The sequence below is a fragment of the Ursus maritimus genome, unplaced genomic scaffold (genome assembly GCF_017311325.1).
Source record: "Ursus maritimus isolate PB19 unplaced genomic scaffold, ASM1731132v1 scaffold_25, whole genome shotgun sequence".
Taxonomy (NCBI): domain Eukaryota; kingdom Metazoa; phylum Chordata; class Mammalia; order Carnivora; family Ursidae; genus Ursus; species Ursus maritimus.
The window spans coordinates 25,346,360-25,372,719 of record NW_024425008.1 but is presented as its reverse complement, the minus strand read 5'-3'; the positions used below and the strand labels follow the sequence as shown (position 1 = coordinate 25,372,719).

General features: G+C 43.7%; 2 protein-coding genes across 3 annotated transcripts in view; one reads left to right on the top strand and one right to left on the bottom strand.

The window, feature by feature from the left end:
* Positions 1-6: 6 nt before the first annotated feature.
* Positions 7-12,629, top strand: ZC2HC1C (zinc finger C2HC-type containing 1C). 2 transcript variants are annotated; one of them, XM_040641641.1, is made up of 4 exons: positions 13-142; positions 817-926; positions 1,023-2,364; positions 7,679-12,629. In XM_040641641.1, the coding sequence occupies exons 3-4, from the start codon at positions 1,042-1,044 to the stop codon at positions 7,940-7,942; spliced, it is 1,587 nt and encodes a 528-aa protein (XP_040497575.1). In that variant the 5' UTR covers positions 13-142; positions 817-926; positions 1,023-1,041; the 3' UTR covers positions 7,943-12,629. The 2 variants fall into 2 exon arrangements, with proteins under 2 accessions (XP_008697812.1, XP_040497575.1); XM_008699590.2 differs by lacking the exon at positions 817-926 and having other exon boundaries at positions 7-142.
* NEK9 (NIMA related kinase 9) overlaps positions 11,271-26,360 on the bottom strand; it is a 36,032-nt gene continuing 20,942 nt past the window's right edge. The window contains exons 16-22 of the mRNA XM_040641640.1: positions 25,448-25,609; positions 21,891-22,061; positions 20,845-20,904; positions 18,298-18,500; positions 17,023-17,184; positions 15,589-15,798; positions 11,271-13,757 (exon numbers count right to left, since the gene is read on the bottom strand). Of these exons, the coding sequence (XP_040497574.1) occupies positions 13,635-13,757; positions 15,589-15,798; positions 17,023-17,184; positions 18,298-18,500; positions 20,845-20,904; positions 21,891-22,061; positions 25,448-25,609 (1,091 nt within the window). The 3' untranslated portion in view covers positions 11,271-13,634. The remainder of the gene's footprint in view (positions 13,758-15,588; positions 15,799-17,022; positions 17,185-18,297; positions 18,501-20,844; positions 20,905-21,890; positions 22,062-25,447; positions 25,610-26,360) is intronic.

The window sequence follows — 26,360 nt, the reverse complement described above, 5'->3', positions numbered from 1 at the left end:
GCACGCGCTCCGTCTCCAAGCAACGAGAAAAACAGAGGCCCGCAGAGAGCGTCTGCGCGGCGATCTGTTGAGGTAGGGGTCTGGTCTGGAAAACTAAGTCCTGGGGTTTGCCCTGAGCAGGAACGGTCCACCAGAGCCTCAGGTACGCGGAAGTGGGGGACAGACATGGGGTCAGCACCTCGACCTCCCAAGGGCCTCATGGACACAAGAGAGAGGGCTTGTTCCCAACGCAGAGTCTCCAGTGGGGGCGCCCCGGGTGACCCTTTAGGACAGTGCGTGACTTTAGCGTTCCGGATCTAAAAGCTGCGGGGGGCCAGGTCAGGTGGCCTCCACCTCTCAGGTTACAGACCTTTCGCTGTGCGCGCCCGGGGGACTTCTTGGGTGAGGGTTTGACAGCCAGGCACCTGCTGCAGGCCCTGAGCGGCCTCTGTGTTCTTTGGAGTCAAGTACGGTTCCAGCAGGAGGGAAGCTGGAGAGCTCTTTGTGCCAGCCGCTTACCTCTGGGCCGCAGTTTGCTCCCCTGTGAAACGATAGGGCTGGACTCAGAGTCCTAAGGTCCCTAAATGCCAGTCATGTAACTCTGAGCGCAACTTCAGTTTACGGGTGAAGAAACGAGCAAGCGAGGCAAAGTTGCTTGTCCTGTGTCATAGGCCTAAAACCTGACTTTCGATCCAGTAGCTCTTTCCGGTAAATCTTTCCCCCAGGTAGGGAGTCTACTGCGTGTGGCGGGAGCATCGCTGTGTATGGCAGAGGCTGGTACTGGAATAAAGCTAGGTGGCAGGAACACCCGTGTCACATTCGTTTTTCTATCCTCAGGACCTAATAAGCACCCACAGGAAATAATGAGCATTCACCAAATGCTTATTGAAGGAAAGCTCTGGCCGACCCAGCACCACTGTCCCTAAAAAGTTCAAGAGAATGCGTAGGTAGGACAAATGTAGAAACAGTTTTACTTTAGCAGCCAGGGGGTGGGGGAACCTCAGACAAACTCCTCACATGTATCTGGTTTAAATCTCCCCTAGGCTTCAGTCCAGTCCCTGAATGGCTGGCCTCCAGTTGGCACCACCTCTGCCTGTGGGCGTTATGCTTCCATATAATAAAACAGAAGCTCCAGGGCTCCTCTCAGCTAAGCAAGAGCCCTGTGAAAAAGGTGACTCTTCTCAGCGGCCCTCTATGGGGCACCTGAGGAACAATTTCCAGCAGAAGCTTTTGAGCAACAAAGAGCTGACATTGGATAATCTCTACACTCACTCCAAATGGAACACCTGCACAAAAGCCCGGAGCTACTCCTATCCCCGCTGTGTTGGCAGCCAGCAAGATTCAAGAAGCAATCCCCAGGGCCAAGTGAAAGGTTTGTTTTACTCATCAAGTCCTCAGTCCCAGTATCCCAAAGCAAACAATCAGGAATTCATCCCCTTCACAAAGAAGCGAGTTGGGGTAGACCGGGCATACCCACTGAAACCCGTGTTCCATAGGAAGTCTCATGGTACAAGTGAGGCTGGCATTGATGGGGACCAGAATGTCTCTCTAAGGCCCCCTGAACCAGGAGAGGTTCCATACAGCAGCTTTGGTTCCAGGAACTGGGCGAATTCATCTGTGGTTCATGCCGTTGCTGCCACACAGGAGGAGAGGGCCACAGCACACCCCAACAGGACTGAATGGGTGCAGATCCAAAGACTAGAAGCTGCAGGGGAGAGCTTACAGGAGGAAATCCGAAGAAAAGAGACCCTCCTAAGGGAAAAGCTGAAGAAGACAGAGGAGGAACTCAGAAGGATCCAGAAAGAAAAGGTACAGGCTAAGGAAAATGAAAAAAGAGAGCTACAGAGAATGACACTCCCCAGGAGGAGAGTTAAAGGTAATAGCAACACCACATACAAACCTACCTTCTCCCCAGAATTCGGGTCCGAGAAGGTCTTCAGTAGAGACAGGGGAGAGGAGGAAACTTGGGGACGGTCTCAAGAAAATTCTAGTCCATTCCAGCTCTCTGATTATGGAATACAGAAGCTCAAAAGGGAAAGACTGGTGGCAAGCAATAACAAAATCCGAGACCTAGCCTCAGAGCCATCAAAGGAGCATTCTCAGTCTTCAGAAGGGCCTGGCAGTGCTTTGCAGGGATCCACCAGCAATTCTAGCTTGTCTAGGGCACCAGACTCCTCGGTTTCCAGCTGTTCCGCTGAAGGGCCCGAACTTGGCGAATGTAGCCACTGTGGACGCAAGTTTCTGTTGCTCAGGCTGGAGAGACACTCCAACGTCTGCATCAGGATGCAGGGTTCCAAGAGGAAAGTGTTCGACTCCTCCAGAGCCCGGGCCAAGGGCACAGAACTAGAGCAGTACTTGAACTGGAAGGGACCAGCCTCAGTCAAGGTAACAGAGCAGGGCCCTTACGGATTTGACTTTGAGTGGGGATCACTGTAAAGGGATGTTATATCAGTTTTCTTTAGAAAAAATTCATGTGTCGTATAGGGAGAAAGTGCGACTTAACATCTGTTGATTACTACTGTGTGCCAGTTCCTGTGACGGGAGCTTTTCATAAGCTCCTCACCACAACCCTGCGAGGGCTTCGTTGTCTCTTATTTTATCAATTCACAAATCAAGTCTCAGAGAGTTTCTCTTGCTTGAGATCACAAACAGTTTTAAATGGCAGAGTCAGCACCTATGGGGCGCCTGGGTGGCTCAGTCGGTTAAGTGTCGGTTAAGCATCCGACTCTTGATTTTGGCTCAGGTCATGATCTTAGGGTCCTGGGATCAAGCCCCACGAGCCCCACTTTGGGCTCCCGCATCGGGTCCCAGCCCTACATCAGGCTGTGTGCTCAGTGGGGGAATTTGTTTGAGGATTCTCTCTCCCTCTGCCCCTCACTCTGCTTGTGCACACACACTCCCTCTAAAATAAGTAAATAAATCTTAAAAAAAGAAATTAAAAAAACAATAAATGGCAGAGTTAGCATATAAATCTGGGTCAGAATGAATACAAAATCTAGACTTAAAAATATATGTCCTATTGATTATAAAAGTAATAAATGTTTACTGTAGAAAATTAAAAAGATTTGAAAAATATAAAGAAAACAATGAGGCAGCCCTTCACGCCCAGGAGAGAGTTCCTTGCTCTTTGCAGTACACTCGGCCGCCTCCCAAGATTAGGATTTGTTGCAACGCCTATAACCCTGTCTACTCTTTCAAGATTAACTCAATTCTGATATACCTTCTTAGTAAATACATGAAACACAATGAAGTTTGTAATCTGTTTTCTCCCCATTTAGAGCGTAAACACCTTAAGTAAAGGACTTTCTTTTTGGTTAACATTCCAGCTGCAGAAAAACTAGGTTGTAAAAAGTCTGTGCTACACTTGCCTGGTAAGTTTAGGGGCACTTCACAGGCATATTTGGACAGTCAGCTCTGGAGATTGTCTCACGAATAAGTCTGCCACCCTGTCAATGTTATGCCCCTTGGCTTGTAAATGAGTGTTTCTCAAAGGGCGGCATGCTGGCAATCATTTTTTATTTTAGTAGTTTTATTGTGTATTAGAAAAATATAACAACATATGAAGCCCGTGGTTTCTAGGAATCATGAACTTAAAGAAAAATATTAAGTAAGTTATAGTAAAGGGGACACAGTGAAAGTGGTGTGCCAATGACCCCAAAGTTTGGGAAAGCCTAGACCATGTGATCTCAAAGCCCCATCCAACTCTAATTTTCTTTCTTTTTTTTTTCTTTTTTTTGTTTTAAAGATTTTATTTATTTATTTGACAGAGACAGCCAGCAAGAGAGGGAACACAAGCAGGGGGAGTGGGAGAGTAAGAAGTAGGCTCCTAGCAGAAGAACCTGATGTGGGGCTCGATCCCAGAACGCTGGGATCATGCCCTGAGCCGAAGGCAGATGCTTAATGACTGCGCCACCCAGGCGCCCCCCAACTCTAATTTTCTAACAAAATATGAGAGCATGTTCTGTTTTCATTTCTTTCCCACCCTCCCTATGCTGTGGTAGCACCTCTTGTCCGCTAAGCACTTTACAGTTTACGGGCATACTTGCTGGGGCCTTTGAAAACTCAAATTTATGCGGTGGCTGTTAGGAGGAGTCGATGGCAGTTATTTCTTTCAGTAGAGTTTGGAAGATGACCACAAAAAAGTCCCTTCTGTGTTCAGAGACAATCTGCCCGAAGGCCAGTTTCCAACAAGAATTCAACATTTTGCTCTTGCAGATAATGATATGATCACCAGCTCCTGTTCTTTCCTGTTTTCTTTCTGGTCAACCCAATAATCCACTGGGGTCTTCTCTATCCCACTATAGTGGTTGTTTCTGGCAGGCACCTGAAAGAATCTTCTGTTTCTTAAATTCCTAAATACAGTAGCAGTGAAGCAAAAGAATTGGATTTCTGAGATTAGACACCCTAGCTTTGTGGAAACTAGTTTTGGGGGGGTGGGATATGATGCATTGAGGACACTGAAGCAGAAAGGATCTGGATTGAGATGCACTCCCCCCCCTTGGAATGTTCTAAGTCTTATTCCAAAGCTTTGGGCCTTGGAAACTGAGAGGTTGTGTCTCCCTGTTATTCCTCTAGTGTACTCACAAGAACAGGTGACTTTCTTTGTATCATTTAGTTTTCACATAACTTCCAGCAGACTCGTAGCTCTGGTCTCTCCACTGGACCGTAAGTATTTGAGCACAGGGACCACATCTTTGTACTTTGTTATTAACAAGTGTTAATTGAATAAAATTTCAATATGATGCATTAATAGTTCATTCAATATGATGAACTATCATATACTTGAGGAACTTTCCCCTCATTCTTTTAGAAATTCCTAGATACCATCTCTAACACAGATTATCTTGTTTTCTTGTCTGTTTCAGTAGGACTCTCTCCTGAAGGATCCTTCTCCTTTGGTAATATCTCTTCCTGTCATTCATCATTAATGATATCAGATCACCAAACAGCTACTTGCCTTCTTTTTTCTTTTTAAAATTAATTTTATATTAATTTGAATAATATTTGAATACATTTTAAAAATCATGTACTACGTGACGTATAAGGCAATAAGCAGGATCCTGCCTTACCCTTTTCCATCCTAGTCTGGCCCCCAGTGGCAGCCTTCAGATGACTCTTCTGGTATGCGTTTCTGTATTTCTCAATAATATGCTTACTTTCTTGAATCATCAGTTTTGCACATTATCTGTTGACTTCCTTCTATGAATGCTGCGGGTTAAACTCTCTTTCACATCTCTTCTCCTTTCACTTTTCTCCTTCCCTTCTCCTTCCATCGTAGTGGAAGCACAATTTTGGGTTAAACCATTATAATAACCATGTAAATTTTGTTCGATGATGAGTGAACAAATTCTGCCTCTGCCCACGTGTACCTGGAATTAATAGCTGACTCATGTTTTCATTTGCTTGGTTTCCTACGCACCTGTCTCTAATCTTTTTTTCCTAACCGATCCATCTGATGATGTCAGACACCTTTTAGTGTTTTTGTAAATTCTCAAACACCTAATCCATCAGTTTGATTTTTTTTTTGTCTCTCATTCTGGAACTGCCCTCCCACCACTCTTTTTCTTCTGTACCAGTCTGGATGGTTATTCTCCAGGCCTGGTGCGGACCTGCTGTTTTAGGACTTCTTTTTGCTTCTCTTCTGTGTTGGGTCCTGCTTCTAGCTTCTTATGTCTTTCTTTCTCTTGCTTTATTCCTTGCTTTGCTGAAGCTTTCAAGAAATGTGTATGGGAGGCATACTTTTTTTTTGGTCTCAGGATGTATGAAAGTATCTATACGATAGTCTTATAGCCTTATATTTGATGGATGGATTTGACCAGGTATAGAATTCTAAGTAGATTTTCTGTTAGAACTTTTTTTTAAAATTTTGAGTAAATTTTTTTTTTTTAAGATTTTATTTATTTGACAGAGGTAGAGAGAGGGAAAGAGAGCACAAGCAGGGGGAGGGGCAGAGGGAGAGAGAGAAGCAGGCTCCCCATGGAGCAGGGAGGTGGGGGGGGGGGCTCCATCCCACGACCCTGGGCATTTTCCCACTAGCTTTTAGCATCCAGTGTTACTGTTGAGAAGTCTGATGACATATTGCTTCCTGTTCTGCTATATGAAACCTCTTTTGGTGTTTCTCTTCTTCTGAAAGCCTACACTATTCTCTCTCTAGTCTGAAACTCTGCAGTTTCACACTGATTGTGTTGGATACTTGTAGACTATTTCAATTGCAAGAGCAGTGACCTTAATTCTAGGAATGTTTGTTATATTATTTAATAATTTCTTCTGTGTGCTTTTTCTATTCTTTTTGGAACTCCTTTTGGTCAGGTGTTGGACTTCCTGGATTGGCTTCCTAATTTCCTAATCTCTTCTACTTTCCATCTTGATCTTTTTTCCCATTCTGAGTAAATTTTTTTTTTAAAGATTTTTTTATTTATTTACTTGACACAGAGAGAGAGAGACAGCCAGCGAGAGAGGGAACACAAGCAGGGGGAGTGGGAGAGGAAGAAGCAGGCTCCCAGTAGGGAGCCTGATGCGGGGCTCGATCCCAGGACTCCAGGATCACGCCCTGAGCGGAAGGCAGACGCTTAACGACTGAGCCACCCAGGTGCCCCGTCTGAGTAATTTTCTTGACATTTTACATTTCTATTTTTATTTTTAGCTATCACAGTTTTTTTCTTTCTGAAATGGTCTTTTTAAAATAAAGATTTGTATTTATTTATTACAGAGAAAGAGCGAGAGCAAGAGATCAGGGGGAGGGGCAGAGCTGAGCACAGAGCCGACATGGGGCTCAATCCCATGACCGGAGATCACAACCTGAGCTGAAATCAGCAGTCGGACGCTCAACCGACTGAGCCACCCAGGTGCCCCTTAGCTATCACAGTTTTAATTTGTAATAGTTCTTTCTGGTTCTCTGGTTTTAAGTTTTCTTTTACTTGCCTTATTCCTGTTTCCTGAGAGAGAGAGAGAGAGAGAGAGAGAGAAATTCATGTACCTGTTTTGGTGTCTCTCTTCTTAGAGCTTTACTCAAATGTCTGGTGATCCCAGGCTGTCCATTCATATTTAAGTGTAAGTGGGGCTTGTTGACCAAAGGCCTTCCTATTAGGTTCTCAAATAGTGAGTCTTTTCATTGGAGTCACTCAAGGTCAGCATCTAATGGCTTTTCTCTCAACTGCTTGGTGCATCCAGAGAACTCCTGTCTCCTGTGAGGGTACCAGTGTGTTTGATATCCTGGGAGCTGAGCGGGGGAAGGAGGCCAACAGTTCCCTAATTCATCATGTATACTTGCACTTAGTTCCAATTTTCAGCCTCAATATTACCCTGTTCTCCACCATGCCTGGACTTCCCTGAGTCTGAAACCTGTCTGGTTCAGTTTCTCCAGAGAATAAATCCCCGTTCTCCTGTGACAGTGCTGAAGTGACAGGCACTTAGATGTGCAAGATGGGACAGGGGCCCCAGGAATCCAATTTATTCTCAGCCCTGCACCTCTCCCCTCTCCACTGCCTGTACTTGTAAGCACCGAGCCTCTCAGTACTGTCCCCCTTGGCAGGCCCTTAGCTTAAGTGCCTCCACTCTGGCAAGTCAGCTGTGTTGCTCCTTTCCTGGTCCGCCCTTATGGATGGACACCCTTTACATTGCCTTACTGTCATTCTGATGAAGGCTCAGAAGGAGATGTGGTAAACGCCAAGTTGAATATCAGTCTTCCTCCTTCTTACAGGCTGAACCTCCCCAGAAGAGCAACTGGAGACAGAAGCACGAGTCTTTCATCCGTACCCTCCGTCAGGCTCGAGAGGTCCAGCAGGTAATTGCCAAAGGTGGAAACCCCTCAGACTTGCCTCCCATCCTGCCTGCAGAAAACCCGGATTATATTCAGTGTCCTCACTGTAGCCGCCACTTTGCTCCCAAGGTGGCTGAGCGGCACATTCCCAAGTGTAAGACCATTAAGAACCGGCCTCCACCTCCGAGGAAGCATTGCAGTTGAGCAGACAACAGTGGAAGCCTCGGAAGGCCCTGCTTCTCTGCAGCAGTGAATGGGAATAGCATAATTTGATGCCAAACAGAACAAAAACTTTTACATCTCCCACGTCTGCCTGCAGAGCTTAGTCAGTGAGGAGAGACCCATTGCTAAGCAGCAGGAGGCAAAAGGAAGCCTCAGCTTCCCACGAAATTACCACCTCAGGCTGGCGTGCCTTGTTATTGCCCTCGGAACTGAGGGCAAGAGTAGCGAGCGGGCTACATTAAAGCCGTCTTCTCGCGTGCCTGACTGGCGGTTTGTGCTCGCATAGTGCCTGCTGTGCCCTCCGCCGCTGCCTCTGCATGTATGCCTGTGGCTCCTGTTAACTCTTCTTGCTCTTGCAAGAAGTTGGTTCATGAGACTGAGTTGGTGTCAGAGGGTCATGATCACCCAGGTGGTATCTTTTATAAAAGATCATATGATTTTGCTTTTTAAGGCAAATGGAAATGTATCCTTGACCTCCGTGATGCATGGTCCTGGCCAAAAGCCAATACCAGTATGTAAAGTTAGGGTGCCAGTATATCCTAAGCCCTCCTTGTGGTGTACTGTGCCATAAAGGGAACCTCATCTTTATGTGCTTTACATGATAGGGATGGGAGAGAGCACCCTGTATGCCTCAGTAGTTGCTCTTGCTAATGGATTTCATATGTCAAAAAAAAAAAAAAAAAAAAGGAAAGAAGGAAGAAAGTTTCATAGTTTCAGCTATGGCTGGCATTCTGCTTTGAAATCAGGTTGGGTGTATGGCTTTTTAAATGCAGCAGCAAAATCTACCATCAAAGCAAGCTGGGACATTGCCATGTCACATGTCCCTGCCCATTATACCACAATGAACTTCTCTTTTAGAGAGTAAACTTTGATGGAGAAGGATACTGATCTTTTAAATTTTTCTGTGCAGAGCTGTGCATACTGCAAGTACTCTTCACAATTAGACCTTCAATCAATGGGTTTGGGGGATTTAAAATTAAATAATAAAATGAGTAAGTCCTAGACTGGTCAGATGGGAGAAGTGATAAGGTAACGTCTGTTGGGGGTAGTGTCAGTTCAGCTAGGATGAAGACAGAACAGATCTGAAATAACAGTAGGATTATTGTCCTGAGAGCATCACTGGAGAACAAATGCCCAACCTGACCTGGGCCAAGGTGACTAAGCAGACAACAGAACCGTATGCTTCTAACAACAAATGGCCACTCACTCTTGTTCCATCTCCTCTGCTGCTTCTGCTGAGTGGCTGGGCTCACAGATCAGACCGATCTGAAATGTGAATTTAAGGCCTTACTGTGAAGCTTTAGGGCCCTAGGCTGAAAAGAATGTACATACTTAAAAAACAGTACATATTGAGTTGCTTTATGCTCTTAATTGTTGCAAAGAGAAAAAGGGATCACATCGTGGGGCCTTAGGCTGGCCACCTGAAGAAACCTCACACACACACTGGATATTTAACCCAATATATCCACTTCCCAGGCGAGTCTAGTGAAGTACAGACTGTACGTTTCACACTTGATGGTAAAAGCAATAAATGGCAAGAATGAGCTGTGGCCAAGGCCGCAAAGTGGTAGCCTATGGACTGCTTTGTCCTACAGATTTGACATAAATCTGACATTTAAAAATTGGGATATGGAGAATCTCTTGAAAAGCCGGCAGTTCTGGAAATACCAGGCCAGCAACCCTGCATAGCCCCAACCGTGTGCTCTGACCGCGCAGATCACCACAGCCCCACCTGGCCCACTACACTTACTCACCTTTCCTGCCTGGCCCCACGGGCACTTGGGTTTGGGATCCCTGGATGATGTGATGAAGATCACAGATCAGGGCCCTCTGGGGAGAACAAATGCATGTGTGGGCAGTGCCCTCTGTAGACACAGGAAGCAGTCACTCATTCTTACATTGCTGGAGAAACAACGCAATAGTCAGTGCCTCAGTGTGCCTTCCAATCTCAACATGCAGAGGCCTTGATTAGATTAGGACTATTAGTCTTTTAAATTTAGCTTGATCTGCTCTTTGGGAAGAGGTCAGGACCCTTTTTCTTTCTTTCTTTTTTTTTTTTTAAAGATTTTATTTATTTATGTGACAGAGAGACAGCCAGTTAGAGAGGGAACACAGCAGGGGAGTGGGAGAGGAAGAAGCAGGCTCCCAGCAGAGGAGCCCGATGTGGGACTCAATCCCAGAACACCGGGATCACGCCCTGAGCCGAAGGCAGACGCTTAACGACTGTGCTACCCAGGAGCCCCAGAACCCTTTTTCTATCTAAATCTCTTCCTGGATAGCAGAGGATGACAGTGGATAATGCTGCTTGGTATTGTCCATGTGTTATACTGCTTTATCCAAGAACCTTCAGTACAAGCAAATGCTATACATTTTAAAGTTCAAAAGGTTAAGCAATGGGAAAAAAATCTCATGGTGAAACTCACTTCATATAAAAGTACATGCAGACGTGCTGAACTTGTACTCCCTAGCAGCACTGTATTAAGGCAGCACGGTACCTTTCGGCCAACATTTGCTTTTGGTCATTAATTTATCATTCTTCATGACTACAAACAAGGTAGCAGAGATGTGATCTAGTGTTTTCCTCTCTAATGTTCCTGATTCTGTGAGGTTTAGTGACCAGCATGTTTATTTCCATAGTTAATCATTGAAGTAATAAATGATTTTTGGCTTTGTGGCAGGAAGGAACATGTTTTGTAGTCCTGACTACAGCCCAGTCTGCAGGACACTAATGAATAATACTTCTTTGGAGGCCCAGGGATACTCATTTGAAAGAATTTATTTATAATACATCCTTGCTCCTGAGCTGTTCTATTATGAATGTTTCCAAATATATGGCAAATCAAATGAAATGTGAGTTTAAGGCTGCTTTTACTTTAAACTTTAGTGAAATGCTCAGCCAAGAGAAGTGATAACTTGGCTGTGCTAAGCCAGGGAGACCAAATACGGTTCACCCTCTTTGAGGGAAAACAGTTTTGTAAACATAGACGCACATTAGCACTTGAAAAAGCCCACTGTGATGGAGGAGGTAAATAAAAGAAATGATCCTTCCTCTTTCAGTGGCGCATTTTAAGCACTATATTTGAGAAGTTTGGGGGGAAGAAAGTTGTAGCAGCAGAAATGATTCTGTTAGCAAGAAAAAGAAACTGGAAAAAAAGCAAAGATTATTTGTGCAAATGTCCCTTGTGTTGTTTCTGTTACAAGGTCTTTTATTTATTTAGATAAAGACTTATTGAATCAAAGATTCACGAAGGCCTAGAATCTGGGTGTTTCATCCCCAGTGACTAAGGTCCATGCGCAGGCATAGCACTGATTGAGAGTTTAAATGTTTATTTAAAACAGAAATGCCAAACCACTCCACCCTCAACCTTTCAAACATCTGGCTAACAACGAGCTAGTTCTTCAGCGACAATGTCAGAGCAGAGGAGTAACTCAGGTTATACTATAACTCAAAGCGCTACTACTGGGAAACTGAAATCTCCTAGCGCTGCAGGAAGAAGAAAATCAGGACAAACTTCAAGAGAATTAGCTACAGAAAACCATTCAAAGGCANNGCTGCCTAACCTTTCAGTTTTTATCTAATGCATGGCTGCCACCTTTGAACTGGTTTCTGTTTGCATAGCTATTTGGTGGGAAAAATCATATGGCTGTCCCAGGCACAATTTGGGAAAGTGCAAATTGTCTCTAAGGCACAGAACTCAGATTCTCAGCCAGATTAACAGCAAGCTAGACTTCCCAAGGGAACATGCTAGAGAAAATGAGCAATGTTCCCCTGCTAGAGAATGGCTCCCCTCCGGAACAAGAGCAGGGCTCTCCCCCCCCCCGATGCTCACTTCCATCCCCGTGTCAGCAATGCGCCCTGTTCCTCAGTCCCACAGCAGAAGCAATACTCAGGATTAACACCCAAACTGAGCCTGCCTCTCAGGCCTGCTGAGATGGTGAGTATGAGGGATACAGGAACATGAAAAGCCAGTCAGTCCTTAAAAAAACAAAGGTGCATTTACATGATAGACCAAAACCCACTGTTGGGGTTTACAGCAAACCCCCAAGTCCCCAGAACTTGTAACTTTAATCCGGGGTTGGCCCCTTCCCTTATTTTAAGAAAAGGCTTTAGTGATTACGTTAGTACCATTGTACTAGGCTTCCCAGAATTGAGAAAACAATGGGAACATCAAACCAAAGAAGATCCCATTGAACAGAGTTGCCCATCCCCAGCCACGGGGTTTTCCCCAAGCATCAGCCTTTATCCCACCAGTTGTAGGGAAATGGCAAAATTTCCATTGCACAGGTCCTTCCAAAATATTAAAGAGATATCAAACATTCATTTTTTGGTTTGAGGAAAATGAAACAAAAATTAAGTTAGCATTTTCTAAGGAGGGAGGATGTGAGATTCATCAAAGCAACTCCTACGACCCAAAATACTAAAGGAACATTTCGTAAGGCTAGGTGAAAACACAAAGCTCACATCCTTAAGTAAAAACCATCAAGAGCTTTGAGGACATGCTCTCTTTGGGAAAGCTAGCTTGCTCCTTGTCTGTAAGGACACAATGACTATGGGACTAGAACGGAGCTCTCAGCCAAATTCCTTTCACTTGGCACCTTCTACCTGTTCTGTCAGGCTTCAGGGACTACCAGGTTTGGTGCTGGCTTTGGGCCACTCAAGTAGGAAAGATGATACAGATTCACTGATATGGCTTCATAAAACACCAAAAGGGGACAAATACTGACTAGACATACAGAAAGGGAGTGGTTGGGGCTGCTGAAGTCCAGGTTAGAACCCTAAGAGCCACAAAGGAAGAGGCACTCTAGACCTTCCTAAAGACACCAAGTGGAGGCAGCTGAAGGAGGCCCTCTCGCCCTCATGGTTTTCTCTTAAGGCCATGCCTATTGCCCCACTGACTCGATTTTCTATAAGACACCTCACCTTTTAGAGGTATCTTCCCAAGTTAGGAAATCCTACCTGCATCGGCCATAGATGGCAACCCCACTGTGTGATGAGGAGGGACCCTAGCCGCCCTTCTCTCCTCCTCACTGAAGACATTTTAATCGACCCTCAGAGGAAAAGCCATCCAAGCCCACTTTTCCTCCTAAAGCATTTAGCTGCGCAAAGTAACTCAACTTTCTGAAAACAAGCCCCAGATTGACTCCACCAGACATATTTTCCCAGACTCAGGGCTCCGGAGAGGGCTGTACCGCTTCACCTCCCTCCAGATGAGCCTGCAAGGGCCCCACCTGGTTCCAGCCCACTCGAGCTTTACACTTTTCCCTCCTCCACCCAGAGGTGCAATGCCTGGTGCTGAATTCCCAAGGCAGCTTCCAAGTAATGGTGAAATGATAAATGGGACATAAGCTGCTACCAGCAAAATTAAGGTGAGCATTGTGTCTCCTCTTCAAAGGTGGGGTCACCAGATGAGGTACGAGCTGCTGCTGCTATGGCAGTCACTGAGGACAAAGCCGGGGCCATGGGGCCCTTCCATTCTCCAAAACAAAACCACTCCTAGATCCTATCTAATAGGCAATGCCACTCTCCAAGTGTACACGGAAAGTGCTTCAGAGCCTCCGCCTTGCACTCCTTGTCTGCAAGTGAACAAAGCCAGGAAAGCGCTCTCTGCATTCGGTAAGTGTGCTGTGAAGTTCTTGGGTCCCAGTTTCCTGGAGGCCACACAGGCTCAGGAGACTAGAGGCTGGGTCGACAGGAGTCTGTTCCCAGGAGGCACCAGGAATCTGAATCTAAGTCAGGCTTTGGATCCATTTCCATCTCTTCCTTTGCTGTCTGAGTTCCTTTGGAATGCATCCCCACCTGTCCGAACAAAACACAGTTCCACATTAACAATACTGCCACCAGTCACAGCGGTTCAGGGCTAGGTTTCCAACGCTGACCTCTAAGGGTCTGTAGCTACAGCTGTGTGACAAGCTCCTAGTACTACCTTAGATAATACTTTAATATTACTACTTTAAATTAAGTCCACACCTTTACACTTGCTGCGGGTAGGATGACCGTTTGCCCAGGACTGTAGCATTTTCTGGAATGTAGAACTCGCAATTTTATTTATTTTTTTAAATAGAGAGAGAGATCACGAGCAGGGAGGAAGGGTAGAGGGAGAAGCAGACTCCCCACTGAGCAGGGAACCCGATGCGGGACTCCTGACCTGAGTCGAAGGCATGACAGTTAACCGACTGAGGCACGCAGGCGCCCTAGAACTCTCAATTTTAAAACTGAGACAGCCCTAAGCCAAACAATCCTCCTGTGTGCTACGGCTGCCAATCACCCCATGCTTACATGAAGTGAGTACATTACTTTCCAAAGTACTTTCAGAGACATGATTTCATTTAATCCTCAGAACAACCGTACAAGGTAGATGGTTTATTTTCCCCTTTTAGGTGAGAAACCAGGACTCACAGAAACCAAGTAGTTTGTCCAGACACATAAAACTAGGAAATGGCAAAGCCAAGGGGTGAACCTTATTTCCCTTTCCTGGTTCACTCTAAATTGAGCAATATCATGGCTTTCTAAAAACAATGCAAATGGAGCGTCTGGGTGGCTCAGTTGGTTAAGTGCCTGACTCTCGATTTTGGCTCAGGTCATGATCTCGGGGTTGTGGGACTGAGCCACACGTCAGAATCTGCACTCAGCAGGGAGTCTGCTTGAGATTCTCTCTCCCTCTGCCTCTCTCCCCCTCTCCCCTCTGCTTGTGCTCTCTCTCTCTAAAACAACAATGCAAACAGCAACACCTGTGAAATGTTTTTACAAAAAATGTTTAATTTAAATCTAATCAAGCCTTAAGTCTAACATCCAGTTTATAGAAATGACAGGGTGACAAAAGAACAAGTTAGGTAATGTCCCAAGAAAACAGAGAACAAATCCAGAACATGACTCATTTTGTTAAACAACTGACCCTGCTTCTTCAACTGGTCAGTGCCATGAAAATTAAAAAAAAAAAAAAAAAAGTATTCTAGATAAAAAGAAACAAGACACATAACAATGTAATGTAGGGACCTTGACTGGATTCTGGTCTGATAAAAACAGTTATAAAGGACATTTTTGTGGGAAAACTGGGAAAATTCTGCTATCAGCTGGAAATTGAGGTAATATTAGTGTAAACTGTATTATGTGTGATAATAATATGGTGGTTATCCAGGAGAATGAAGGTCTTTATTTTTGCGGGTGCGTCAGAAAGTATTTAGGGGGCCTATGTCATGATTTTTATAATTTATTTGAAAATGGTTTAGCAAAATAATAATACACACACCCACATACATTTTAAATATAGATATATACCCCCACATATTTTAAACACACATACACACACATTTAAAACAAACAACATGTTAACAACTAATGAAACTAGACGGTGGATATGAGTGTTCACTTAACTGTAATGCTAGTTTTTCATAATACAAAGTAAAAGAAAAAATAGAGTAACAGAAGACAATGGAAGTCAGGTGATGAAAATGATTGAACCCAGGCACCTGAATAGGGCCCAGGGCTGCTGGGGTTAATTATAAAAGTTACATCATCAAAAGATAAGTACTTGCAAAGGAATAAGTCTATTTTAGTGTCTACTTGTGTTTTGTTTCTGTGATACTTCAAAACAGAATTAGAAATCGAATTATTCTTTTAATGCTCTCACCTGCTGCCCTCCTTCTAATTTCTTGTTCAGCTTCTGTAGTTGGGTAAAAATCTGCAGGTTTTCTTGCTGTAGCTTCTGTTGTTCAGCCAGACACTTTAACACGAGCCCCTGCAATCTCTCAACCTCCCCCTGCAGAGTGCTGCACGCACAGGCAGGAGTTAATGGCACCGCCTTCCCAGCACACGTCTCTGCAGGATTCAGCTGAGGTGGCTGAGGAGAGGAGAAAGAGGTCACAGGTGTTTCTGCCTGGATGCCACAGCTCCCCAACCCAGCCTTCCTCTAAATGCTATCAGATTTTACTTTTAAAGTAACAAGATAAACCATACAGACGCACAAAGTACATGCAACAGAAGCAGAAAACGCTGGGATTACAACAGCACCTGGCTCTCACGTAACAGGGCAAGAGAACTCTCAGTGCCTCAGGCTCTGTTATGCTAAGGTAAAAGAACAATCGCTTGTTTTGGAGAACTTCGCAAACAAATTTGAAGTGCATTGATGTTATCCCACTGAAAATGCTGAAGTCGGGGAGGGCATGATTTGGTTTGGAAAGAGTCTTTCTGATCACAGTGAGAACACTGTGATCGGAAGGGTCGATATCCATAAAAGGTAGAGGGTCACACTTCAGACGACGTTTGAGAGGTGTTCCGTAAACAGGACTGCCAAATAATTCAAGAAAGCTAACTGACAGAGGAATTAAAACATTCACCTTGAAGTTTCAAAGGTTTTGTTACATCTTTCTAGTCTGGATTTCTCTTCCTTCTACTGTATTTTGTTTATAGGAAGGGTCAGCAAATGATAGTCCATGGGCCAAATCCGGCCTCCTGCCTTTTTTTGTAAATGAAGTTTTATTGGAACACAACCATACCCATTCATTATGTATTATCTACGGCTGCTTTTGTGCTACAATGTCAGAGTTGAATAGTTGCAGAAGAGACTGTACGGTCCATAAAGCCTAAAATAATTACTATGTGGCTCTTTGTAGAAAAAGCTGATGACCCCCGCGGTTTGCATTTGATTGAGACATTTACCACAATTTGATTTCTACCAAGGTTACGCACACATGTGTGGCTCCCTCACTAGACTATAAGCATTATTTCTTACTCATATTCAGAGCCTCCAACCCACACTAGCAGTGTCAAAAAAAGTGGATTTGAATTTTGGAACTTTAATTTTGGTATTTCTGAGGCAGAGAGAAAAGAAAGACAGTCCTCTGGTATAGAAAGCTATTAGCCCCTCAGGAATGTGAAAGGGTCAATAACCTTTTTCTAAGGCAAACTCAGTTAAGCCTAGGCCTTAAAGCACTACCGAACAGACAGTATAATGAGTTGATACAGGGTAGTGGGAGACTGAGGAAGCTAGAGAAGATGGTGAAGCCAGGAGAAGTGGGGAGAGCTGTCTACTTAGTTGTGACTCGAAGGCAAAAAGTTCAGTTACCCAGGCTCCCACTGGGGGCTTGTGTTCCGAAGGAGCTTCAGAGGCCACTTTGAGTCCTTGTAGCTCTTCGTAGGGCAGGGTATCTTTCTCAGATTCTGAAAAAGCTGCACTTAGGGGAGACGGGCTGTCAGGCATGGGGATGAATTCTGCATTTTCCAGCTCCTACGTGTAAGAGAAAGAATCTCATCAGTTCTGTTTGGGCCGTTTATTTTCTTTCTCCCCAGTTCCCATCTTGCTACAGCTTTCCCTCTGTTGTGACATCAGCACCCTCTAGCGGGGCATGACAGTCGTGGGTTCCACACAGCTCTCTGTACCTGTCAAAAGCAGGCTATCCCTTCCTCAGACGAGTAACAGTGATTCGAATTCAAACTCAAACTCAAGAACACAGTTTGGAGAGTGTGGCATATCTCCCCAACACACTTATTCTACATGACCTACTCAGTGAGCTGGGGAGCTCGAAGGTGAGGCCGGTGAGGCCAGTGGCTGCTCAAGGCTGAGACTGAAACCTTAGACCAGTGTGCTGCTTCCCCCATTCCTACTCCTAAATGGCTACTGAGTTTAGCTGTCTTATAAAGGCAACTTTAAATCTCTAGATTCTTTTTCTTTCTTTTTTTTGGTAAAAATTTAAAATTTCACAAACTATAAATGCTCACTGTAGAAAATGAGAAAATACAGATGAGCAAAAGGACCAGCGATTCCATCACTCATAGATAAACACTATTAAAATGAGCAATACTGTTTTCAGTATTCATAGCAAACATTCTTCTATGCGTTACATTTTTCTAAGAGAATGGGGTCCCACTGCAAAGGTACTCCATCTTTTTTCTGCCCAGTCGAATCTTGTAACCAACTTTCCATCCAAATAAATATACTCCAACATTTTTACTGTCTGCACTTCAACTCTCATAACCCGTCTCTCTACTGTAAAACATTCCGACTGCCCCAATATTCCACTTCTAAAAACCACAGTACAAAATCTCTAAGCTTAATCTTTGCACACATGCATTACAAACACTGCCTTCAAGGAAGGTTTTCTTAATTTACTTACATTCATGTAAGTAATACAGGTTTGAGAACATTTTGTGTATCTCCTTGTCAGGAAGAAAAAAAAGGATTAGAGAGTTGGTAATTTTGTTCCTGGTGGAAATCAGAAGACTTGATGCCTGCTGTAGAACTTGAATAGGGCACGGGACACAGAGAGGTGCTGACAGCTCCATTCTAGTTGCTGCAAAGGGCCTGATGTTTTATTGAAGATACCTTTGCCAAAGGAATTACCTTTCGAAGCCAGCCAGGGCAGGAGCTGCTGGCCCCACTACTGATCCCCATGGCCTCCGTGGGACTGACTAAACCTTCCATTCCTCGGTCTGCTTCCATTGTTCCTCGGAAGCCTCCGCTTGGATCAGGAGTTTCAGATTCCTGCTGACTGTCCTCCTCTTCTCCCCCACCGCCGCCGCCTCCTGGGCTAGAGCTCTGAACCACTGACAGATACACAGCACAGAAAGAGAGAGCCTTGCTATGCAGCAAGAAAGATTTACGATCTTACAGCCCTGCAGACCCCTGGAGAGCTTCCTAGAGTCACATGAAGTAATAGCAACAGTGTAAGTCAGATATTTGGGACTAAATTTTTAGCTTTTACACAATGTATTGAATATCAGTATCTTCATAATGATAATTCATTTCTACATCCCAAACTTACTTATCTCTATGTTCACAGCAGATTATCAATGTTCTAAAGCGTTACTGAATAGCTGCCCCAACCATAGCTCACTGAGTCTACCACCCATGCTTTAACAGATACATCCAGACTCCAGCATTCTACACCAAGGCTGATCAAGGTTTCATATAAATACAAAGCTCTTTCACATTTGAGCCAAACACCTCTTAAAGCTGCCAGATAAACTCACCACTACCTTCCTTTCTGCAGAAGTCTCCAACCATTAAAATCATTAAGTTCTTTGATAACTATTTGTAAGCATTTTTAAAATATGGTTGGTTCTTTCATATCACGCTGCACGTTCTAAGTTACCGTCACAAAATGAAGGCTAGCTGATGTGTAGTCAGAAAATGAAACTGAATTCTAAAATGGGCCCCAAAATATATATTTAAGAAAGTAAATTTGCCAAAGCTAAAAAAATAATTGCACGGTATATTCTAAAGTTAAGCATAAAGGACTGCTCATGACCACCAGCTACAGCGGCTCGCAGACTGACTGCCGCACTGTGAGCCTACAGCAGCAGAACCCCGGAGGCCAGCAAAAGCTCGGAAGCTTGTTTTGTTTTAAATGGCTTTTAAAAATTAGGTTACATTTGAAATAGAAGACTACTTTTAACATATGTGTAAGTTTTGCTACCTAACAAAATAAACAAAAACCTAAATCTGCCACTAGAAGAAGTAGAATTGTACTTTACAATATGGTAGTCACTAGCCATATGTGGCAATTTAAATTTAAATAAAATAAAAAGTCCAGTTCCTTCAAGTAGCTACTTTTCAGGTGTTGGACAGCACAGACATAGAACATTTCCACTGTTGCAGAAAGATTTATGGGACAGTGCTGAACTAAAACATTACCTGTATCACATCTGCCTTGTGAACGCCTTCCTTCTCTGGCCTCCTACCTAGACATAACTATTGATTTAATTCTGTTTTTATCATTTCTTCCTTCAAAAAAAAGTGATCACATATTTATGTATCCTTAAGCAATATATTAATTTGGCTTGTTTTTGAACTTTATATAGTAAGGCACATAGTCTGCTGCAACTTGCTTTCTACATTTCACATTAGGGAACTATTTGTAGATGTTCATTTCTACTCTTGTATAATTTTCCATTGGATGATTAGAACACACTCAACTAACAAATATTTAATAAATAGTCACCGTTCGCTGGGCACTCTTCTAGGTAATGTGGATAAAACTAATGAATAAAAAAAGACAAAAATCCCTGCCCTTATGGAGTTTACATTTTCCAGCCAATGGATATGTGCTTTTAATCTTATTTTTTCCATTAAATATTGTTCCACCAAAACAAAGCTGTAAGAGAACAGCTGTGCTTAGCAAAAAGACATATCATTTGTGACAGATATTAACATGCATAGATAAATGTTGAACAGGAGATTACTAAAGGAAACTAATAAAAGGTAGGATGTATGTGTGTGTAACTAGAGTGCAAGTCCATACCAGACATTCAACTTTCTTTCTCGAGGAGTAATCAGCTTTCATTCTGGGTCTTTATCTGCTTTGATTCTACAAACTATCAGAATCCAGGTTCTGAGATACCAAAGAGTAAAGGTACTTTGGAGCAAACGGAAAACCAAAAAGGAACATAGATTTAGTTTCCTGTCATAGTCCCAAATAACAGAGAACCATGCAGAAAGCAGCCAAAGGAAACTATCAGAGAGCTTTGGGCTGATTTTCCTAACCACACCGAAAGTTTAGCCAACTTTTAATTCTGAGGGCCTGTTTTGAAGGACTATTTCTATAGACTGGAATAACCCCGTGAACATGGTAGAAGTAAAGAGCAGACAGAACCCATAGCCCCTAGCATGGTAAGGAAAGGAACAATACATACGCCACATTACAATATTGGGCAAGCCACCTAATTACTTCCATATGCTTGGTTGGCAAAGATGTACTCTCCCTCTGACCACAATGTAATAAAAGTCATGACTTATTGTGAAATCCACCAAAACATGATCCTATCTTGATACCGTATTCCTCATTTCCCAAAGATATTTCCTATTACCCTTTTTTGGAGACTACATGGAATCCAACCCAAAGACCCACAGTGCAGAAAAACCACTGGTACCCAAGACATTGCTACTTACCAGTTCTGATGGATAAGCCGCTGCTGTTGGAACGGATGGTCTTAGAATTCAGTACTTTCTCTGAGGAAAAATATTCAGTAGGTAAGCACTGTAGACAGCTATAGGCAGGAAAAGTGAGAAGACTAGAACAGGGAGTTAATCTACGAGATAAGAGCTATCCCTCACTCCAGGTAACTTTATAATTACTTATTATTCTAGATACTGAAGACCACTAGCTACTCTAATTGCATCCACTATGTAGAGTAGCAATTCTCCCCTCTCTTTGGAGTTCCCTGAGAAGCTTTAAATAGTAACAACACCTAGGTCCCACCTCAGAGATTCTGATTTAATTGGTCAGGACAGTGTATTTCTGGGGGCACCTGGGTGGCTCCGTTGTTAAGCGTCTGTCTTCGGCTCAGGGCGTGATCCTGGAGTCCTGGGATCGAGCCCCGCATCGGGCTCCCTGCTCTTCTGGGAGCCTGCCTCTTCCTCTCCCACTCCCCCTGCTTGTGTTCCCTCTCTCACTGGCTGTCTCTCTCTCTGTCCAATAAATAAGTAAAAAATCTTAAAAAAAAAAAAAAAAAGGACAGTGGATATCTAAAAGCTCCTTGGGTGATCTGATGTGCAGCAAGGTTGTGAACCACTGATCTAAAAGAACGGGCTTGGAAACCCTCACACAGGCTTTCATAATTTAGTTCATAAGAGAGTGATCTTTATGCAGAAAACAGTTATGACTTAGTTTCTTTTAAAAGGTATCCTGAATGTTTCTCACAAAAGTATGAACACAGACAACCAATTAATTAGTGGACCACTAGAGATAACAATTCTAAGCAAAGGAGGCAGCAAAGTTATCATGTTAAAAAATGATCAGAAGGTGGCAAACAACAAAGCTCAGGAAATGACAGTGTTCTGTCCCACCACTAGGTATGGTGTCACTGTTATGAGACTTAGAGGAACAGCCCCTTTTCTTCAGGACACTTCTGTTTCTAAGATTGACCGTCAGAATCTTAGGTGTGAGTCTACTCTCTGTCAAATCCACCCCAACCCCTTATGTATGAAATCCTTACCGACAATGAGAATGGTGTGCCAGCCACGGCAAGACAGGTCCGGGACGTGATGCAGAGATCCAAAAATAGGCCGAGGCCATGAGGTGCAGATATCAGAGCCATGTGGTCTCTCTGTGGGGGTCATTGCCAGGCGACCATTACCACCATTGCCCCAGGCAAAAATGTGATTATCTGGCAAAAAAATCAAACAGCAGATAGTTTAATAGAAAACTAATTTCCCTACTCTTTGGATTCCCCATCTTTATGTCCTAGGGTTAGAAAGATTTTCCAGGTAGCACAGCAGTTAAGCGTCTGCCTTCGGCTCAGGGCGTGATCCCGGCGTTGTGGGATCAAGCCCCACATCAGGCTCCTCTGCTATGGGCCTGCTTCTTCCTCTCCCACTCCCCCTGCTTGTGTTCCCTCTCTCGCTGGCTGCCTCTATCTCTGTCAAATAAATAAATAAAATCTTTAAAAAAAAAAAAAAAGATTTTCCATTATGTACAAAACAAGAGAAAGCTGTTTATCTCCTTAAATAAAACCTAAGCAATCCTGATGCCAACCTGGTAAAAATGACCACTACTCCTATGTACTGCCATCCATCCATCCATCCATCCATCCATCCATCCATCCACTCATTCAACAACTCTTTTTGGTCATTCACTCAGATGTTATTAAGTATCTGGGCATCTACTTCATGACAGGCACTGGTGGAAGTGTAGGAATAGAGCAGTGAACAAAACAGTCACTGCCCTTGTGGAACTGACATTCTAGCTGGAGGAGACCGATCAATCAATTATCTAATACTTCTTGTAGTCATAAATGTTACGAAGAAAAAATAAATGGTAAAGAAAAGTGGAAATAAAGAACAATAGTGGGGTATCACGATTTTAGATAGGGTAGTCAGAGAAGTACTTGTCGACACTTGAGCAGAGACCGACTGAAGTGAGAGAGAAAGAGAGATGTGGATATCTAGGGGAGGAGTTTTCCAGGCAGAACAGCGAGTGCAAAGGTCCTACGCTGGTAACATGAGTATCATGAACAAGGATATGAAGGCCCCTGCAGCTGGAGCACAATAAGGGAGGAGACAGTGGTCAGAGAAGAGGTCAGGAGGTCGATGGGGTCCTGGTCATGCAGGGCCATGCAGGCAGGCCACTGTAATGACTGGTTTTTACTAACTGAGAAAGGAGTCCATTAGAAGTTCTGAGGAGTAGGGGCGTCTGGGTGGCTCAGTTGGTTAAGTAATCCAACTCTTGGTTTTGGCTCAGGTCATAAGATCAAGCCCCATGTCGGGCCGTGCACTCAGCATGGAATCTGCTTGAGATTCAGTACCTCTCCCTCTGCCCCACCCCCACTCACGAGCACACTCTCGAATGCACACGTGCATTCTCTGTCTCTCAAATAAATAAATAAAATCTTAAAAAAAAAAATTCTGAGGAGTGGTAGTAGGTATTTAAAAGGATCCATCAGGCTACCATGAGGAGAATCCACTGCAGGGGACCAAGAGTGGTAGCAGGGAGACGAGTTGTAGTAGTGAAGATGGTGGAAAGCAGGTCAGATATATTATGCAGATAATCAACAGGATGCTGACGGATGGCATGTGAGGTATAGAATGCAGCTGCCATTTAGTGAGATAGGAAAGCTGTAGGAGGAACAGATTTGGGCAGAAAAACAAAAGTCTGATTTTGACTATAGTAAGTTTGTTTGAGGGACCTATAAATTCTTATCCGAATCAGAGCTTTTGTTAATGAAAAGGGTACTATTAATGATTAAGTCTGGACAACAGGCATCAATGAGGGCTGACGTGGGAAAACCAAGCTCTAAAGCCACCCTACCTTTAGACATCTAAGTCTAGGGGCTGATGAATAACTTGAACCTGGAGTTCAGGGGTGGTGATATAAAGCTGTTAGTGAATAGGGGGAACTTAAGGTAATACTCACTTATGGGAGACAGTGGAGAGACAGAAGGATTGAGTCCTGGGCATTCCAGGGTTTAGAGGGGTCACATACTGCTGTCAGTGGCACCTGATCTATCTGCCTACACTAGTCTGTTTATATGAATATCTCCCCTACCCTACTGTGATCTCCTTAAGGATGGGGGCTTTCTGAGACTCCCTTTTATAATCCCAGAGCCTAAAAGAGGACCTGGAGCACAGGAGACACTCAGTTTATGTTGGCTGTGTGAATAAGATGATAGAGTACAGTTCAGAGAAGTAGAAAAGCATTTATTAGGATGTAATATGCCCAACCAACTACAGAATCCAATTCTACATTCCTCATTCTGAAGCTGACCTTGTGAAGGACACAGATGTACTGAAGAAACATCACCTCCTGTCAGCAACTGCTACTGTATTTCAGCACTTACTTAATCCTCAGTGACATCCTCACTCTGCCTTTCTAGGTAACATTTCCACTTATCTCCATGAAATTTATTTCCATTTTAGTCTGATCTTAACAGTTTGCTCCTAAAGTCCCTCATTTTGGGACAAGCGGAGAAGGTCAACATGCCACCCCAAAAGCTGATTCACTTAAATATGGTAACAGATCACTTATCTGACACTGTCCCTGGATCCCTCATGTGTATACAACAGGCACAGACCAAAAGGACACACAGGCACCTTAGATCATGAGCAACGAAAACGCTGAAAGGAGTCCAAAGACAAGAAGATGAAATGTGATTTTTTTGTTCACCAGCCACAAGAAAAAAGTGGCTACAACAATCAAGAAAGTTCAGAAGGGGGGTGCCCAGGTGGCTCAGTCGGTTAAGCATCTGCCTTTGGCTCAGGTCATGATCCCAGGGTCCTGGGATCGAACCCCACGTCAGGCTCCTTGCTCAGCATGCTTCTCCCTCTCCCTCTGCCACTCCCCCTGCTTGTGCTCTCTCACTCTCTGTCAAATAAATAAATAAAATCTTAAAAAAAAAAAAGTTCAGAAGGTGATACAGGAAAAAGAGAAAAGAAAAAAAGAAAGCAGAAGAGAGAGGGAAGGGAATCAAGACTAGCTCAAGTGGTAGTAAAGAAGAAGAGCGGTAAAAAGAGCAAGAAGATGCTGCGGAGAAGAAAGAGCAATGAGAGGAAAGAGAAGAGAATTCAGTTATGCCAATTCCAACTCTGGAAGCCAAGAGACACACAGTATTCCGCCCTTCAAGCCTTCGCAGTCCCTGAGGACATCACTGCAGTGTGGCTGACCCAGGCCAAGGAGCAAGGTTAGATTATGTCGTTTTCTCCAGTCACCCAGCCAACGTTTACCGAAACCAACAGGTGAGGGGTCAGGTATATATTGAAATATTTAATAATTCTCAAAACATTTAGCCAAAAAAGTTAAAAAAACAGTAGGGACTCAGAATATTAGGTTTGCCATTACCTAGAAATTTTTTTTTTTTTTTTGGTAAAAACAATCACTATGTTCACCACATGAAAAGTTAATGAAGTTCCATATGCATAACAACTGGACACCAACTTAACGTAAATAAAAAGTAAATGTATGACCAGGCTATATAAATAACCAGTCCACCTCTTTCCCAGTCAAACATTAAAATATAGCTACCATCCAGAAAGCTTGAAATGGTGTGTACAGACTCACCGTCAGTGGCAGCAATGGTAAACTCATCACCACAGGAGACCCTGATCACTTGCTTCCCACCTAGGGGTCCTCCCAACAGGTTGATTCCTAGACGCTTCTTATAATTTCCAACGCCCAGCTGTCCACACTTGTTGCAGCCAAAGGTCAGCAGCCGGCCTCGCTCTAAGAGAGAATAAAAACAAATAACCAGGCACAAATGGGGCACGGAAAGAGGGAAAATGCAGCCAATGTAGAGTTCCATGGACTAGCTTCTGGTTGTTTAAGAGTATACAAACAGAAAGCTAGCCACAAAATCTTGCACCTAGGGCAGCTAGGGTATCTAAATCTATGACCGATTTGACCCAGGAAATGATTCAATATCATATTTTCTCTCTAATGTTGTATTTTATTTTATTTTTATTTTATTTATTTATTTATTTTAAAGATTTTATTTATTTGTCACAGAGAACAAACAGGGGGAGCAGCAGGCAGAGGGAGAAGGGGCTTCCCACCGAGCAAGGAGCCTGATGTGGGACTTGATCCCAGGACCCTGGGATCATGACCTGAGCCGAAGGCAGATGCTTAATCGACTGAGCCATCCAGGTGTCCCTCTAATACTGTATTTTAAATGTGGAAAATGGGTACTACCTAACTTAGTAAACTCGTAAGTGGCACTAATTAAAGGCGTGGCATTCTCATTAAGGGATGGAGTGACTGTGCATTTTTATTTGAATGCCTAATTTGTTGATGAGATAATACTGGATGTCAGGGGGAAAACCGGAGAATGTATATATTGTTAAGAAGAGCTAATACTTGGGGCACCTGGCTAGTTCAGTCAGTGGAGCGTTCAACTCTTGATTTCAGGGTTGTGGGCTCGAGCCCCACATTGGGTGTGGAGATTACTTAAAAATAATACCTTAAAAAAAAAAAAAAA

Excerpts from the sequence above, each read along its gene's own strand:
- ZC2HC1C (XM_008699590.2), top strand. The coding sequence starts at position 1,042 with ATGGCTGGCCTCCAGTTGGCACCACCTCTGCCTGTGGGCGTTATGCTT. Across the intron at positions 2,365-7,678 it reads AGGGACCAGCCTCAGTCAAG|GCTGAACCTCCCCAGAAGAG; the intron begins GTAACAGAGCAG and ends TCCTTCTTACAG.